The sequence below is a fragment of the Zosterops lateralis genome (genome assembly GCF_965231275.1).
Source record: "Zosterops lateralis genome assembly, chromosome: 7".
NCBI classification, from domain to species: Eukaryota; Metazoa; Chordata; class Aves; order Passeriformes; family Zosteropidae; genus Zosterops; species Zosterops lateralis.
Genome location: NC_139767.1, coordinates 32,903,957 through 32,920,713, shown reverse-complemented (window position 1 = coordinate 32,920,713; position 16,757 = coordinate 32,903,957). Strand labels below are relative to the sequence as shown.

At 48.0% G+C, this 16,757-nt stretch overlaps 1 protein-coding gene across 2 annotated transcripts; it reads right to left on the bottom strand.

The window, feature by feature from the left end:
* Nucleotides 1-2,380: 2,380 nt before the first annotated feature.
* On the bottom strand, nucleotides 2,381-13,652 carry LOC310911446 (carnosine N-methyltransferase 2-like). Of its 2 annotated transcripts, XM_083864950.1 has the most exons (8): nucleotides 13,403-13,652; nucleotides 11,257-11,318; nucleotides 9,696-9,834; nucleotides 8,085-8,145; nucleotides 4,918-5,017; nucleotides 4,680-4,810; nucleotides 4,285-4,378; nucleotides 2,381-3,431 (listed from the first exon to the last, which is right to left on the bottom strand). In XM_083864950.1, exons 1-8 carry the CDS (start codon nucleotides 13,426-13,428, stop codon nucleotides 3,076-3,078), a joined length of 969 nt encoding a protein of 322 aa, XP_083721076.1. In that variant the 5' UTR covers nucleotides 13,429-13,652; the 3' UTR covers nucleotides 2,381-3,075. The 2 variants fall into 2 exon arrangements, with proteins under 2 accessions (XP_083721076.1, XP_083721077.1); XM_083864951.1 differs by lacking the exons at nucleotides 2,381-3,431; nucleotides 13,403-13,652 and having other exon boundaries at nucleotides 4,206-4,378; nucleotides 4,918-5,025; nucleotides 8,093-8,145; nucleotides 11,257-11,508.
* Nucleotides 13,653-16,757: the final 3,105 nt, after the last annotated feature.

Below are 16,757 nucleotides of genomic sequence, written 5' to 3'. Positions count from 1 at the left end.
TTACTGCATGGCTGTCCACAAAAGCATTCTCCCTGGGCTGGAACAAACTCGTGCTGATGGAGCATCACAGTTCCCTCTGGGAGACATGGGCTGGCTCCTCAGCAACTGGGGACTGCCATGAAACTCATTATGGAGTAGGGCTCCTCCTGCACTGAGCTCAGCAGGGTTGATTTGGCTCAAAGCTAAGGCTGAAGGAGCTTCTCACTCCTGCCATCCCCTTCCTGGTGTTTCCTTCCCTGGGAGCTGGGGTCACTCCTGTGTCCCTTCCTGGTGTTTCCCTCCCTGGGAACTGTCACTCCTGAGTCCCCTCCTGGTGTTCCCCTCCCTGGGAGTTGTCACTCCTGGGTCCCCTCCTGGTGTTCCCCTCCCTGGGAACTGGGGTCACTCCTGGGTCCCCTCCTGGTGTTCCCTCCCTGGGAACTGGGGTCACTCCTGGGTCCCCTCTTGGTGTTCCCCTCCCTGGGAGCTGGGGTCACTCCTGGATCCCTGTCCACAGACCTGAGCTCCAGCAGCAGCTGAGCTGCAGCCGTTGAGTGTGAAAAAACAAAACCAACCCAAAAGCAGATTTTGTGCATCCCCTGTGGCAGCTGTGCTGTGCCATCGTGACTTTTTTACAAACCAGAGCCCAGAATCAGAGTCAGAGCCTGAGACTGCAGCAGAAAACAGTGTGGTCCCCAACTGCTGGGATTGGGATGCGATGAGCCAGCAAAGAAAGCTGAACACATTTGTCTGCCTGACTTTGGTTCTGCTGCTTCAGCTCAGCATTTCCAGTGTTTTGGGAGGTGGATTTATTCTGCTGGCTGCTGCAGCCCTCTCGTGGCCACACTCCTGGTGTTGGGCAAGCACAGCCTGAAATTCTGCATGGGAGGAGAGTGTCTTTTAGAAAGCAGAATAAATAGTTAATTAAACAACATGTTCACCAAAGAATAAATATATCAACAGATGGGACACTTAGGATGCTATTTATTCCACATGTACAAGCAGAGTTGGTGATAAACTACTTGCTTTTGAAGAATCAAAGGAAAAATTACATACAAAGCATTGATCAGCTGTGTTTTTAATGGGGTGCCCTGTTTCATCTCCCCAGCCTGTCACTGTCTGCTTTGAAGTGCTCCCTTTTTTTGAGCATTTGTGCATTGATTTACAATGGTGTGGGTAAATTTTGTGCTCACAGATGGGTCTTGCTGAGTATGTGCTTACTGGAAATGTAAGTTCCTGCACAGGAAACTCCAAAGAGGGGTGAAAACATTTTGGGCTGGGGAAGATCTGGGTAAACCTGTATTGTACCAAATTTCTGCAAAGACTAACAAGTAAATTCTTCTTTGAAGTTAAGAAGCAAACCTGGTTTCTGGTACCTTTTGTTTTTCCTTTTATTCTACCAGGTAGAGACAGAGAGATCACTGCTGGTTGGAAATAAACCATGAGAATTCATAGTGGAAGGAGAACACTGATGGGAGCAGTGCTGAGAGCCTGCCCAACAGCCCAGCTCTTCACTCCCTGCGCAGTCCTGGGAGCCAGCACCAGCAAAGGAGATGCCTATGGAATCAACAATGGGATGGATCAAAGGGAAAAGCTTGTGCACAGGTATGGGGTGCTCTGGAGGAGGTTGTCCAGTCTTGACTGATGTTTCTGGAACTGACAGCAATAGTATTTGCAGGCCAGGGTGCCTCAGTCCTGCCAGGGACTTGATATTATGCTACTGTTTTCCCATCATTTTGCTCATTTTTCCTGTTACAGGAAAAATGGCTGCATTTCAAAAATATATGATAAAACCCAAATCTAAAACCTAAAAAAACACCCAAACCCCCCCAAAGGACAGAGTGGAGACACAAAGACTCCATGGGCTCATTACCTTTTCAGGGCAATGCTGCCCCTGCGTTCAGGTGGATGGGGCTGGGACAGTTTTAGCAGGACCAGCAGGACTCTGGGTGACAATGACATGGAATGTCTTGCAAGCTGGTGTGACAACCCATGTGTTCATGGTGCTGGAAGAAGCCATTTGATCCATACCACACATCAACCTGAGCCCCTCCAGGTGCACACAGGTGTCTTACCCAGCTTAGGCATGGACAAACCAGACCTAGAGATGAGTTCTGTGCCTGCAGGTATCGCCCACCTGAGCTGCTGTTTTCCCCCCTCAGAGGCTGCTCACACTGCAGGCAACTTTCCCTGTGTGCTCAGCACCATGGAGCCAAAAGCAGACCCAAACCTCACTGCCATCCTGTGTGGCATCTCCCTTTGGAGCTGCCTGCCCTGGCAGCATCTCCTTCAGCCCTCTGAACAACTCAGGGCCCTGGGGAAATACTCTTAACTTACCTACATTAAGGTTTTAACCACATAGACCACATTTCAGTGCTGTTGGTGCTGTTTTGCTGTGCTGCAGTGATAATGCTCCAAGAGAGCCAAGCTGCCTCCCAGGGCTGCAGCACCAGGACAAGCTGCAGCTCTCTCCCAGCTCTTCCACATCCTCAGACCCATCTTTCTCACTTACAAGAAACCCTTAATGCTTCCATAAAATAGTACTTTGCATATTTTTTTGGTTTTAACTCAGTGACCTCTTTGCTCTTCATCTTCACGTGCAGAACCAGATGTGACTTTTTTTTGTTGTTGTTTCAAGATTGCTTTTATTTTACATGGAGACAAACAGTAGTAAGAAAGTAACAAAATTAATGCCTGCCTGAAAGAGCACAGGGCAAGTATCATCCTGGGCTCCAAAATACTCTCCAAACAAAAAGGCTGATAAATTTTTAAGACATGTCTATATTGTGAGACGCTGAGAGACTTGGGGCAGTAAATGCCTATGCTGATAAAACCATGTGAAATAGCCTAGTGCAGAGCAACTCACAGCTCTGTGTGCAGTGACATTACCTGGGTGCAAAGCAGCAGGGCCATCTGGCTGGTTTTGTCCTGGCACACATGGAAGCAGTGGGTCTGTACCTGGCCAGCACAGGGGCTGCCACCTCCTCCCAGCTGCAAAAGGAGCTGCAGAATCTTCTGTGGGTGTGTAAACACTCTGCCTACACAGAAAAGTGGAGGTCCCAGTGTTAAAAAACGAGTCCAGACAGGATGCAGGCTCTAGGAGTCCACGACGATCATGCTGAGGTTGTTGCTGAAGATGATCCTGCCCTCCCTGGTGCTGCTGCACTCGGGCTGGCACAGAGCCTCCTGCAGCCGCCGCCGCAGCGCTGCCGGGGCCGTGCCCAGGAAGTTTTTTGTCCCCGTCAGGAAATCCATCATGCGGCCCCCGGCCGCGTCCCCCTCGCTGAAGCACTCGGTGATGTCCCAGCCCGACGGGAACTCGAAGACGCGGTGCTCCAGCCCCAGCCGCCGCAGCGCCGCGGTGATGCCGCCGCAGGTGATGTAGTGGCCGCTGTCGGTGGCGGGCAGGCAGTCCCTGTGCCTCTGCCACAGCCGGGCCCAGCCGCTGCTGTCTAACGGGACACCGGGGAAAGTTACTTTGGCAGGCAAACACCGCCTGATCAACTATGAAAAGAACTGGGAAAGTTCCCTCTCTGCCGGCCCAGCCCTTGGCAGGACAGGAGAACTTCCCTTTACATGAGTCTGGTTACAAATATCTGTGCTTCATAAAACCATAGTTCCCTTCAGTCCTCCCTCCAAAACTGTCCTGGGTAAAGGAAACTCCAAGGAGATGTCTGTCTCCAGCACTGAATTTGTCCAGAATGAAGGGTAAAACCCCCAAACTGTCCTGCTTAAAGGAAACTCCAAAGGCATGTCTGTCTCTAGCACTGAATTCGCCCAGAAGGAAGGGTAAACCCCCCAAACTGTCCTGGGTAAAGGAAACTCCTAGGAGATGTGCCTCTAGCACTGAACTTGCCCAGAATGAAGGGTAAAACCCTAAACTGTCCTGTTTAAAGGAAACTCCTATAAGATGTGCCTCTAGCACTGAATTTGCCCAGAAAGGAAGGGTAAAACCCTAAACTGTCCTGTTTAAAGGAAACTCCCAGGAGATGTGCCTCTAGCACTGAAGGATTGACCCTCATTCATGGACAGCCACACTTCTGTCTGCTACATGGATTCCATAAGCAGGGAAGCAAGAGCACAAAGGCTGTGCCTTAGTGGCCCCATCAGACACTGAGGCCCAAGGCTAAGCCCAAGATTGCATTCTCCATATGAAATCCAGCATTTTTGATTTTTTTTAGTTATGTACTACAGTATAAGCACCACTGATATCCCCAGATAAATATTTATGGCTCTCAAACTTCAAAGCTCTTCAAAACTTCAGCAATGGAGAAAAAAAAAATAAAAATACAAGGTGTCCCTTACCTGATAAAATTATGATCAGGAGTTTACCGTGATGGTCAAGGCAGCTGTGGAAAAACTTGATAGTATTGGGAATATCCTCCACACGATACAGCATCTAGAAGAGACAGTGACACACAGCCATTATTCCTCCTCCACAGTGCAATGACCCTCCAAAGGCATAAACCCTTTCTTTAGAGGTGTTTTAAATTCTGTTCCAGATGCTTCCCAGCCTTTCTTGATTCCACATGCTCATTTAGGGACACCTCACAGCACTGAGCATTGCCAGCTTTGGTGTTTGTAGAGCTGCTGCAGAATTGCTATGGGGGAGCTGTGCTCAGCTCTGGTCCTAAAATCAAACATACAGCAGAACTGAAGGGGGTAGTTAAATCCAATAGTCCTGTGTTAATGTCCATTACCTGGATCATATGGATGAAGTCAAATTTCTTATGCGTGCCTTTCTCCTTCACCTGCTGTTCATACTCCAAGGAAGTGAGCTGGTGCCAAATAAAAGAAACATTCTGCAGGTCTGGAGCTTGATTCACCAGCTCTGTTGCAAAAAGTAGAAGAAAATCATGAATTTCATAAAATAGCAGAAAAACTCATAATTCAAATGGATGGTCCTTGCTCTAACCCAGGCAGCAGGTGTAGCCTTACCTTTGTAAGCTGCCACATGCTGTGGGTTGGGCTCCACAATCTCATTGTCAATAGAGACCCCTGGGTGCACAGCCTGCAGTATCCTGATAATTTTCAAATCCTGCTCACCTAGTCAATAAACACAAATTCACTACTTCAGAAAGCAGGTAAATGCGATGGAAGGATGCCAGTGCCACCACTCCTGCCAGGGAACCCCCCAGCAGAAGTGAGGAAGGTTCTGCTTTGTGGCTCCTGCAGTGGCACAACCTGGTGATGCTCTTACCATGGTATTGCACTGCTCAAGCTGACACAGAGGTACAGAGGAGCCTGAGAACAAGGCAGTGACAAGAAGCAGCACAGAAACCTGCTAATGACAACCCCCTGGCTGGTGAGACAGACAGGTCAACAATCACAGCTCACTGTTTACAAAAATAACCATGAAACATCCGTTTTCAACAAGGCCCCAAAGCTTTAATGGGTGCAGGGAGGCAGCTGACACAGCTGTGTAACCCCAGCATGTGTGGGGTGGCTTTGGGGCTGTCACAGGGACACAGTGGCTGCTGTGACAGCCCCAAGACCTGGGGATCTGCATCACAAGAGAAGAGACCCACTGGCATGCAGTATCCTGAATCCTCCCTCTTTGGGGCTTGTCCACATGGTCTTAGCCCAGGGCATCAAATAACTGATGGTTATCTTGGAAATACAGGCAGATACTCATATATCTGTGTGGAAGTGCCCTGCAAATTTAGCTGTTGGTGCTCCTCTGCTGCTGTGTAAGGTCTGGAGGAGCAAGCAGCAGTCTGTACTCCTGTTCTAGGAAATTTCCAGCCTCTTCTGAGGTGATACAGGTCACGCTGCTTATTCCCCAGAAATGCCATGCATGATATGCCAAGTGTATGAGTCCCCCTGGCTCGCTCAAAACTATGTAAATAAACAGCAGATGCGACCACCTTGATGGGACCTCTGCAAGAATCCTGTCTGTAGCTGATGGTGGGGCCTAAAAATAGTCCTGGCCTTGCAAATGTCACACAAGAGGCCTTGATAGGAGATCCTGCATCCTCCCTGCTCTCTCAGCTGATGCCCCAGCCACTGGAAGAGCTGCCCTCTTTGGCAGGGGCTGCAGTACACAGAATTCAAGGAGGGAAATATCAGCCATGCCAGCACTACAGAGACATCAGAGGAAGGATGAGTGTTTTGAAATTAGAGAGAAAACACCCCAGGCCCGTGAGGAATGCAGTGGAGGGAGGGCTGGGCCAGCCAAAGGCTCAAGGAAAGAGGCTGTGGCTGCATCCATTGAAGGCAGGTGCAGACAACAATCCTGCTGACAGGAAGGAAGATCCCAACAGCAGCAGCTGAATCATTTGTGACAGTCCTAGATTCCAGTTTTTAAGCGCCTGGTTTGGGGAGCACCAGCTCTTAGAGCTTCCTTGGGGCAGGGCCAGAGGCAGAGCATCACTGCTCCGTGCCCTGGAGCCACTGATGGAGGCAAATGGGTCTATCAATAGCAGGTGGATTTCTTAAAAGCTGCTTAGGTTTGGGGTCTTTTTCACTCCACCTGTGTAAAATTCCTTCATCCACTGTTTGCAAGAGCAGGTAATAACATCTTCAACCACGGTGTCTGTATAAACAAGCAGTAAAATGTAGCACTCTAAGGCAGGACTTTCTCTGCTGCAGCTTGCCCTACCAGCAACAACCCTTCAGCACGGACCACAGCAAGGCTGGGACAGGACTGGAACCTCTCTGCAACTGGAAAGTTCCAGCCCAGGGCTAAACCAGCCATGAGAAAACGTGGGGAGAGTGAGAAAACGTGATTTGGACCACACCAGAGGCTTTCAGGATGTGGAGTCGGCCACTAATCCCCATTAATATTTTCATCAACTAAAGTAATTCTGGAGGCTCTGTGAAACCAGAGTCCACCTCTGAAAAGGTCAGGGATCAGATATAACCTTTTACTCGGTGCCATCCCAGCTCACTCCCTGCCCAGCCCCAGCAGCTCAGCTCTTGCAGCCATGGGCAAGCTGGGGGGGTGCAGGTCTGGCCCCCTGTCCTGGCTTCTGTGAGGAGCACTCACCCAGGAAACACAGGAAATTTTAGAGGGTTTATTTTTCCATTAAAACCTCCTCTGAAGAGGACATAAGGAAAATTAAGGACGATGCTAAAAGTTCATTTCCCCCTTGTGCTTTTGTGGAGTCAGAATTTCTGTTTTATATTACTTAATGAAAATAGAGGGTAATTGAGAACTGAATCATTTCTTCCTGCTTGGTTTCTCATATGCTTCAGCATATTCCCAGTTGGGGAAAACAATCAAATGCTAATTTTCTCTTACTCAGGAAAACAAACCAAAAAAAAAGTGAGAAAAATGCTTTCATTTGGAAGTATTAGCACTTAAAATTCAGCTGAAAATACTTTTCAAAGCAGAAGTAAACTCTGACAAATCAAACCACTGCTTCTTTTCTCTACTCTTTATTTTCTCCCAGTTTCCCTAGGAGCAAAGTTGGCTGTTTCACCACTTTTTTTGTTTTGTTGTTTTGGCGTTTTTTAAACACAACTGCATTTAGAAGAACTTTAAAGCTATTTTTCCAAAGGATAGGTTTGTCCCTGGGGAAAAATATCATTTGCAGTTAAACCCTACTTATCACTGGGTAAAAACACAGCAGTAACAAAGAAACGTGTCTTGAAAAAGCTGATGCATGCTAATAGTTGTGGCCAGGTGGTTTTGCACAACTGAGAGCAGGGCATTGCCCAGCCTTGGCCTCTGAAAAGCAAAGCAAAAGGAGACATCCCTTCAGGGGGCATCGTCTAAGGCAGGATTTTGGGTGGAAAGAACCTCTCCAATGTCTCTAATTCTCTCCAACAAGGTTTGAAGGTGTTCCTGTACCTAACCAGAAGGAGGAGTTCTCACTTTGAGGCGAAGTCAGGTGAGAGTCACCAAGAGGCAGAAACTAAGATAAAATCACAGATTTCTCACTGGCCAGAAAGATCTGAGCAGCAGTGTTTCAGAAGGGAGGTGGAGAGGGAAGGAAGGGAAGGAAGGGAAGGAGCACTCCTCTTATCCCAACTCCACTCTTCCTTCTGCCCTTCTGTGCTTCAATGGGCAATGCTGTCATTAATGTCTGAGTAATCCTCACTGCCCAATTTTTCAGTTTCTCCTCCTGCTCCCCACAGGCCCCCCCATGCCCCATCCCCACACTCTCACCTGTGCCACTCCCAACTCCCAGAACGTTGATGGTCGATTTTCCAGGGCCAAGACTGGAAGGAAAAATACACATTATTTAACCACACTGTACCTATCACACAACTTCATGTTTTCAGTCTTATAGCTTGGACGACACGTCAGCTTGGAAATTTTCATGTTCTGCACATGAATCAGGACAGAAATTTGATCATCCCTTTTGAACCTGGTGATAACCAGCATGGCAGGAGCCTGCCCAGACCAGCCAGATCATATTTCAAAGTACAGTAGGCACCATGGTGTAGAGTTTCTCACCCTTTCCCCACGAGATTTCTTCAGGCTGGCACTGGGCAAAAAAGCCTCTGGGAACCCCAGGGCAGAGGGGCTGTACCTGACTGGGATGGCACTGCTGGGGAAGCAGGGACAAGGTGAGCTGGGGAAAACCTCAGCACCCTCAGGAGAGAATACTGGATAAAAACATCCAGAAAAAGCAAAACCATTTGGCTATCCACTGGAAATCATCTCTTATCAATGTTAATCTTGGATTGAAATTGGGAGGAGGGTCTGAATCTTCAACAATTTTTACCTTTTAAAAATTGCTTATTCAAAGACTCCAGTTACAGTCTTAAAGACTTCCTACAGAATATTTAACAACAACCATGCTCTGCCATGATTTATGGCCTTACTCTGCTCTCAGGCACAGACTGTGCCGAGGGATTGAGCTTCCCAAACACACTCAGGAGACACCTCAGTAATGATTCCACAGGAGTGGGATGAGGAGCAAGTCCTGAAGGATGTGAGCAAGTCCAGGAGCCTTAGCCCTAATGAGGGTCAAGATCCTTTGACAAACCCAAAGTCAACATCATAGAAAGGCACAATGTTTTTCCATTATTTAAATTCACAATTAAAATTTCTTAATGTAATCTTTAATGCTTATTATTTTATGGGTTATTATATATATATGATCTGTAGAATAAAATTTTATCTGCCTAAACTTTTTTCTCACTGGAGAAAAATACAGTTTCTATAACATCCAAAAATTACCCAGACTTGAAAGGACTTTCCTGTGCTTTGGATCTAGGCTGTTCTGAAGCTGTCTGCAGTTATCCAGCCTTAAGATATTACATCAATACTTTACAAAACTGATTATCATTTGGTTCTTAAGCAAAACAAATCGACTTAGGATAGAAATAAGGAGGTCTTAGGGGATTGGGAAAACCACGAATTAACCACTAGGAGAGAATTAGAGACGTGTTTCTGTTTGGATGGATGTGATGAAGTCCCAAAAGCAGGGAGAGAGCACAACAGAGCTTTCTTTTAGAAAAAAACAACCAAACAACTGAAAAAACCCAACTTTAATCCTTGGAAAATCAGCTAATGAAAAGAGATGGACATGAGAATGAGGTCTTGAGTCTTTCCTTTACATAAGCTGAGAGGCAGTGCAGTGTATTAATTGAAACAGTACATACTCTGGAGTCATTAAACAGAATATCCCAAAAGCCACTATTAGGGGACATAAAACTGAAAAGCATTTAAAGTCCATTCCTGTCCCCAAAAATCCTTAAATGTTTTTGCTGACTCCCAGGATAAGAGATGGCTTTCCCATCTCGGGGGAAGTGCTCCTCACCCAGCCACGATGTTGGGCATTTGCTCCTTGTTGAACTCATCCATGCACTGGTGCTCAGTTGAGTGATCCAAGAATGTCTTAAAGGCCTCCACATACTCCTCAGCCGTGAGGCTTCTCATGGAAGGGATCATGTAGAGCTCTTGGGAAACAAATATGGATTGCATGTTAGAGGCTCTGAGGCATGAGAAGGGTCAAAGCACTTACCTCGTGGGAGAAACCCAACCTAACCCAACAGGAGCCAAAAATCTGGGAAAACAATGCAGAGGATGCACTTTGTTGTTCACACTCAGGGTTCAAAAATTATTCAACATCAGCATGTTTGCAAAGTGACCCACCATTACAGGACAGCCTGAGAAAAATGTCTCCAAAACGTTTAGCCAGATGTGGGGCACTCTGTTTGCAAGAAGGGATGGAACTGGAGGGGTTTTCTGGAAGGCTAAAGAAAAGGTGAAGGGAATGGGTCCAAAGCTGAGGGCCATCACTGGTGCCCATGCTGGACAGTGTGACTGAGATGGGCAGCTCTTGGGACACTGCCCAGGAGGGGTGATGCAACACAAACACTGCCACCTGCAGCTGAAGCAAAAACATCCAACCTTGCACATCTCATTTGTGACTCTCCACAGCACGGGACTGAAATGGGCTGCCAGGGAGGTGAATTCCCTGCTGGGACCTGCAGCTCATGGCCAGGAGGGCAGCTGATGGCAAAACATTTCACCTGAAGGGTCTCATGTTCAAATGTGGGTGACTGACACCAAGATCTCTCCCTCTGAGCCAAAACCCAGGAATACTCAAGGGGTTCCAAGCAATTACTGCAAAATCTCTCTTTCCTGCTGTCCCATCCCAAAGACAGGGCTGTTGCCAGGGCACAGGCTCTGGCCAGCTGCCCAGGGCTGGGGAGCAATGGCAGAACTAAGACTTGAGGCTCATGAGAGGATGCCCTGCAGTGCTGGGTGTGTCTCAGACAATGCCCTGCAGTAGAAAGGCACTCGTAGTGCAGCCCCCACCTGAGAGATCAATGCTCAATGAAAAGGCATCATTCAGTGGGAAAAAAAAATCAGGTATTCCTCTTAAACGAAATGAAGATGAATGACAGGACTCAGCAGAACATCTTCATTCTCATTTTTGCCTTTCAAGGAGTTGCATTTTTATCACCTGCTTTTAGTCACCACTAATAAGAGAACCATGGATGTCTCATCCAGGACACTGCAATCTCAAATTGAATGTCCCTGCTGTTTCCAAAACCACATGTCCTTGGCAGCTGTGTTCCTGGTCCAGCCCTATTGAAGGTAAAAACATCAGTCTATCCTCAACACATGTATCTTCAACACATAAACACAACAATGTTCTCTCCTTTGAACTCTACCCTAACACAAACCTTGAATCACCCAAATTGCAGTCAGTTTACCATCCTGCTTCTTTGTAATTTTCTTTTTTCTTTTCTTTTTTTTTTTTTTTTAACAATCTCTATCTCCAAAAGAATGAAAACATGTTTGTAATGATAGCAATCTGAGTGGGCATTTTACTTTAATCTTTTTTTTCTTTTTTTTTTTCTCCCAAATACCTGAATTATCGTGTGGAGTTGTCAGAATCTCTGCTTCAAAGTTCATGCTGGGGAAACTATTCCTGTAAGGAAAGTATAGCACTTCAGTTATTTGAAGAACCTGTATGCTTTTTTGAAGCTGCACTGGAAATGCAGAACAAAGGGAAGGTGCTCCAGGACAAACTTTCCTCTCCTGACAAAGGGAAGGTGCTCCAGGACAAACTTTCCTCTCCTGATAATCCATAATTTATTTTGTTCTTTTTTACTAGAGAAAGCCAAAACTTCTTTGTAGCTGATAGCAGTCATAGAATCCTTGAATCCTAGAGTCAATAGAAGAGTTTGGGTTGGAAGGGACCTCAAAACTCATCTTGTGCCAACCCCGTGCCTTGGGCAGGGACACCTTCCACTATCCCAGGTTGCTCCAAGCCCTGTCCAAGCTGGCCTTGGACACTTCCAGGGACAGAGCATCCACAACTGGCCACTGCTCCCGTGTTTGATACGTGTTGTGGAAGTTTTGATACCCCTGCAGAACCATCCACCAGTCAATGCAGCTGAAGACACCAGACTGATACTTTCTTTTCTCAATTTTCCTTTAACAACATGCCTCATGCATTAAACAGGGGTGAGGTGCCACTTGCAAAAGGAAGGGATGGATTTAAACCAGAGCAAGGACCTCAATTCTGCAAAGACAGGCTTGGGGTGAGGCTGTCTGTGCAAAGGGAAGAGTCACCTCCTGGGTAACCACATCGAGATGCACAGCAAGTCTTTGGGGTGATATCCCTATAATGTGTTATATGTGATATAACGTGTTTAGACACACCAAGGCCTTGCTGTTAGAAAATGCCTCAAAGGACAAGCAGTCTGAGATAGCAGGCCCCAGCCCAACAGTCTCCTCTGCCAAGGAAAAAAAATCCCAAGTGAAGAAAAAAACAAGGCAGGAGATGGAGAAATAAAGAAGGGAGTCATGTAGTGGGGCTTTGAGAGACAAGTGTGTAATGGCTGTGCTGGCCATGTGGCAAGGGAGTGGCAAATAATCCACTGCTTCTGTCAATGAAGGCAAGAAATGACTGAGATGTCCCAGAAGCCTCAGAGACTCCGGGGCATTTCCAGAGTCCTGCAAGAGCAGCTGATTTCATCTGAGTTCAGTGCCAAAGTCGTGTAATTCACGTCCATGGGGTATGTCAAAGGTCTCTCTTCCACCACCTTGACCTCACCTCTCCCCAGCAAAGACCTCTCAGAAACTCATCAGGAAGAAGCCAGAACTCAGCCCACCTCCCCAATCTCCAGCTTGGCTGCAGGCCAGTCCCTCCAATTTCCACTCAACCCTCCAACCTCTTCCATCTCTGCCCATCAAAACAGAGGGCTGTTCTGTCCCCTCAGCTGGGTGAGCCCAGCAAGGTGGTTTTCAGAGTAAACCTCCCACTGAAATGCCAAAGGGTGACGTGGCATTTCCTGTGCAGGGAGGAACAGCCTGGGACACAAACTCCATTTCTGACAGGTCAAGTGTTTCCAGCCATGCCAGGAGACCTGGACAGACTTCAGCACAAGCATTCACCAGCACAGATGATGCCAAGATCTCTCCACTGACATTTTTGCTATTTCTCCCCAGGCAGGGGTTAGATTCTGAGACTAACACTTGCTGCTGGGAAGGTGAAACAGGAACAAACTATAAGATCTGGTTAAAATCCCGACCAGATCTAAAAATTTGCAAATAACATTTTGGGCTGGTCCTGCCCACCCCAGGACCCCAATACCCAACAGCAGGACCAAGGCAGGGCCTGCCAGGGATCAGGATGGCTGCAGGCAGCTGCTCCTGCCACAGCTCCCGGCTAAGACTGAGCTTGCAAGGTTAAACCTCCTCCCTCCATGGACAGAGCTGGGGGCATTATGGGCAGCAGGTGCAAGGAAGTCACATTATTCCTTTAGGTGATGCAGCCTCTTTAAGTCGAAAAAGTTTTCTCTAGGAACAAAAATTGTCAGAATATCTTCATAACTCATAAACTTCATTATTCCTAAACTTAGGCTATGGAGGAGCTAAAGATCTCCCCCTTAGCCCCCATCCTTCCCAGGAGTCGGCCACATCTGCTGCTCCTCCCACCTCCCACACTCCCATCTGCGACACAGAGATGGGGAAACACCATCCCGCTCCCTGCCAAGCCCCACATACCTCTTCACCTCGGGATGCGGCTCCATGGCGGGCTGTGGATGCTGTGCCGGGACACGGGGCCGATGATCCGGCGGGTCCCTTCCCGCCCAGAGCGGTTCCGTGCCCGGGGCTGGGGCTCAGCCCGTGCCCTGGGGCAGCATGTCCGGCCCCGGGGGCTCTGCCGGACCTGGCGGGGCAGGGACAGGGGAAACCCGAGCCGGGCGGTGTCCTGGTGCCTGCGGGGACAGGCACAGAACGGGACACGGTGAGACTTCCCGACTTTTGGAGCCCGGCTGAGAGATGTGGCCGGCGCCGGGCAGACCGGGAGCCTTTTCCGTCCTCTTTTTAATGCGCTGTGAGCTTTGTTCTCGCCTTCCTGCTGGGCGCTCCTGCATCCCTGCGCTCTGCCTGATGGAGGGGGATGCGCTGGGAGATCCCTGCCCTCCCCGGGGAGAACAGGAGTTCCCCGGCTGCCCGGAGACCTGAGCAAGCGATTTTTCCGCCTGTGACTCAGGGGAAATGGGAGATAGGGACAGCCCCTGGCACCCCCTGTCCTGCCCAGGGAAGGGATGGAGGAATGGACAGCCAGGACGGGGCCAGCCAGCCCACCCTGCTCACACTCTGCTTGTTAAACCGCAGGGATTAGAAAGCAAGGAAACATTTTTTGGGCACAGCTATCCAGGGCAGAGGTGGCTGGAGGTCCCCAGGGAAGGATAACACAGCAGAAGGTGCAGTGGCCACAGAAAATCCTGGATGCTCCCTGCACTTGCCTTTGGATTTTTTTCCCTACACACACCCACAGGACTGATCTTCCTTTTGCCTAAAATCTAATAACAGGAATGTAAAAAATAAAGGATTTAAAGACTTTATATTTCCAAGTGAGGTCCACTGGTGGGAAGAGCAGCATTAGGATCCCCATCACTCCCATTCCCTGAAGACAACAACTAGAACAGATGGAGCAGATGACAGAAAAAGCCCCACACCTTGCTGAGATCCCCAGAAAACTTCCTGCCCCGCACAGATCCCCCAGACCAGGGACCTCAGGTGGATAGGCTTCACCACCAAGTGACCTGCCTTGGTTTAAGCTGGATTTTAAGTTATCCACCTCAAGGCAGGTCCACCTTAACAACTGCATTGTTACTCCTCAACCAAATATTCAAAATATTCTAGGTGAGGAAAGACCAGAACCTCTTTGCTTTGGCTCCTGGTGCCGTGTGACCACCTGGGCAGTGATTTTACATCAGTTAATCCAATCCTCAGAGGTGCCACCCCCCAGACACCGACAGTGGACACACCTGGAATGTCCCAGCAGCAGCCTGGTGTCCCCCAGCCACCTCTGCCTTGTCCCAGCTAAACCCCTCTGTGCCAAAGCCAGGCATGGACACCCCGCAGGTCTCAGCAAGAAAGCCATACCTCCCAGGAGCTGTGGAGAAATGTCCAGCAGGCAGGAGCTGCAAACCCTGGGGAACCTCCTTGTACATCCACGGGGCTCTGCTCCCCCTCCCTGTGTCCCTGTGCCCCCCCAGGCAGGCACATGCCACCCTGAGCCGGCATTAGCCTGCGACAGCAGCCTTTGTTCCCGGGGCCTGGAACAAGGGCACATTGTGGGGCAGCTGCCCAGGGCTGGCTCGGGAGGATGTTCCCTCTGCCAGAGGCCTTTGGGGCTGTTCTGCCCGGCTCGTGACCAAATCCGCTCTCTGTTTTCAGCACCGGCTGGAAAAGCTGATTTTTGGTCAGGGAGGTGATGGCTAAAGCCAGAGCTGGGGCTGCAGGGAGAGGAAAACAAAGCGGCTGTTTTTCCTCCCACCCTCTCCCAAGGTCAGTTTTAGGTTGATCCTGCAGAAATAGGTCATTCACTCTCCCCAGGGCAGGCCTGGCTGAGGTTGGTGTTGCCCCTGAGCCCCTCTCAGTGCTCCAGCTCCATCAGCCCATCACAACCAGCTTGGACCTGCATCTCCAGGCAGGAAAGCCTGGGTATGGACATCAAATTCCAATGAATTTACCTTCCACATTGCAATCAGCTTTTAGGCTGATGATGGTCAGGAAGGTCCTTGGCATTTTTAGAAGGTTTGGGACTAAATGATTTTTAAAATCCCTTCCAACCCAAACCAGTGTATGATTCCATGTTTACTACTTTGTTTTTTGAGACCTTTCCAAATCCACCTAGAACAATCAATTAAAACTCAGGTAATGTAACTCTGATTTTCTCTCTACTGTAGCAGTTTCCTGTTTTAATGAAAATGTTTTCATCAGTTAGATATTTTCCATTTCCTAGACTAATTGTCTCAAGTTCAGTAGTTTCTGTACTCTCCTAAGTGAAATATTTCATGCAAACATGTAAACTCCATCAAGTAAATTCTGGTAGAGAGAAGGATAACCAGCAATTCTGTAGCACCTGTTTTCCTGATAGTTAACAACAAGATTTCTCATTAAAGGAAGAAATTTTGTTTTTCTTTAATCCTTTAATCTTGGGCAGCAGTAGATTTTGGAGTTTGAGCAACAGTATTTTTTAAAAAAATATGTGTATCTAGGCAATTTTCCAATGGGAAAAAGAACATAATTTCTGATAAATACTGAAAAAAAAAAAAAAGTAGTGCAGAAGAAGAACCCATCCCTCCCTGGGGGCAGCAGTCCTCACTGCTGCTGGGCTCCAGACATATTTCTGTTCAACCTCCCAAAAAAACCTGAAGAATATATGTCTTGGAGATTTTTTTTTTTTTTAATCACAACCTTTCCTGCCTCTTTATCAAAGCCTGGATCCTGGTACAGCTCTTCCAGACCTTTTGAAAGGACCCTTTTCAACCTGTTTGAGTAGAGGTCATAACTCATGTAGTTGTAATTACAGAGCCAAGGTAAGGGCAGAAGGAAAGTCTGATGTGGCTGCTTGCAAAAAAGGCTCTTTGATTCAAGGTGAAGACCAGCTTTGCTCTACAACCCAGCCAGTATTCAAAAAATAATATCTCTGAGAGCAAAGACAGATATGGTAAAATGTGCCTTTTACCCCTCAAAAACTCACACATCTTCAGCCAGGAAAACACACTCAGAATTTCAATTTCTCTGGCTGTACCTGTGCTGCTCCCATAGTGTGTGCTGGGAGTCCAACATCAGCAGGATTAAACACTCCAAAACAGGAGCATTTGCAAATCCTGCTGCACCAAAACATGAGGAATTGCCAGCAAAAGAGATTTTGTCCCTAGCTCAAAGTTAGCAGTGCAAATAGTAAGGCTGGAGACTGGTCCCTGAGAGGTTTTTTGTGGTTCAAGAGGATGAATTGAGAGGGACAGGGAATGAAGGATCAGAATTTAAATTATTTGTACTTACCTGCTCTTAAGACAAGGCTGAGCCCAGCCATCACACCACATCTGAACAGAAGGGA

Coding starts and splice junctions, on each gene's coding strand:
- LOC310911446 (XM_083864950.1), bottom strand. CDS start 13,428: ATGGAGCCGCATCCCGAGGTGAAGAG. Junction 11,319..13,402: donor CCGCATCCCGAGGTGAAGAG/GTATGTGGGGCT, acceptor CTTTCCTTACAG/GAATAGTTTCCCCAGCATGA. Junction 3,432..4,284: donor CCTGATCATAATTTTATCAG/GTAAGGGACACC, acceptor GTGTCCCGTTAG/ACAGCAGCGGCTGGGCCCGG.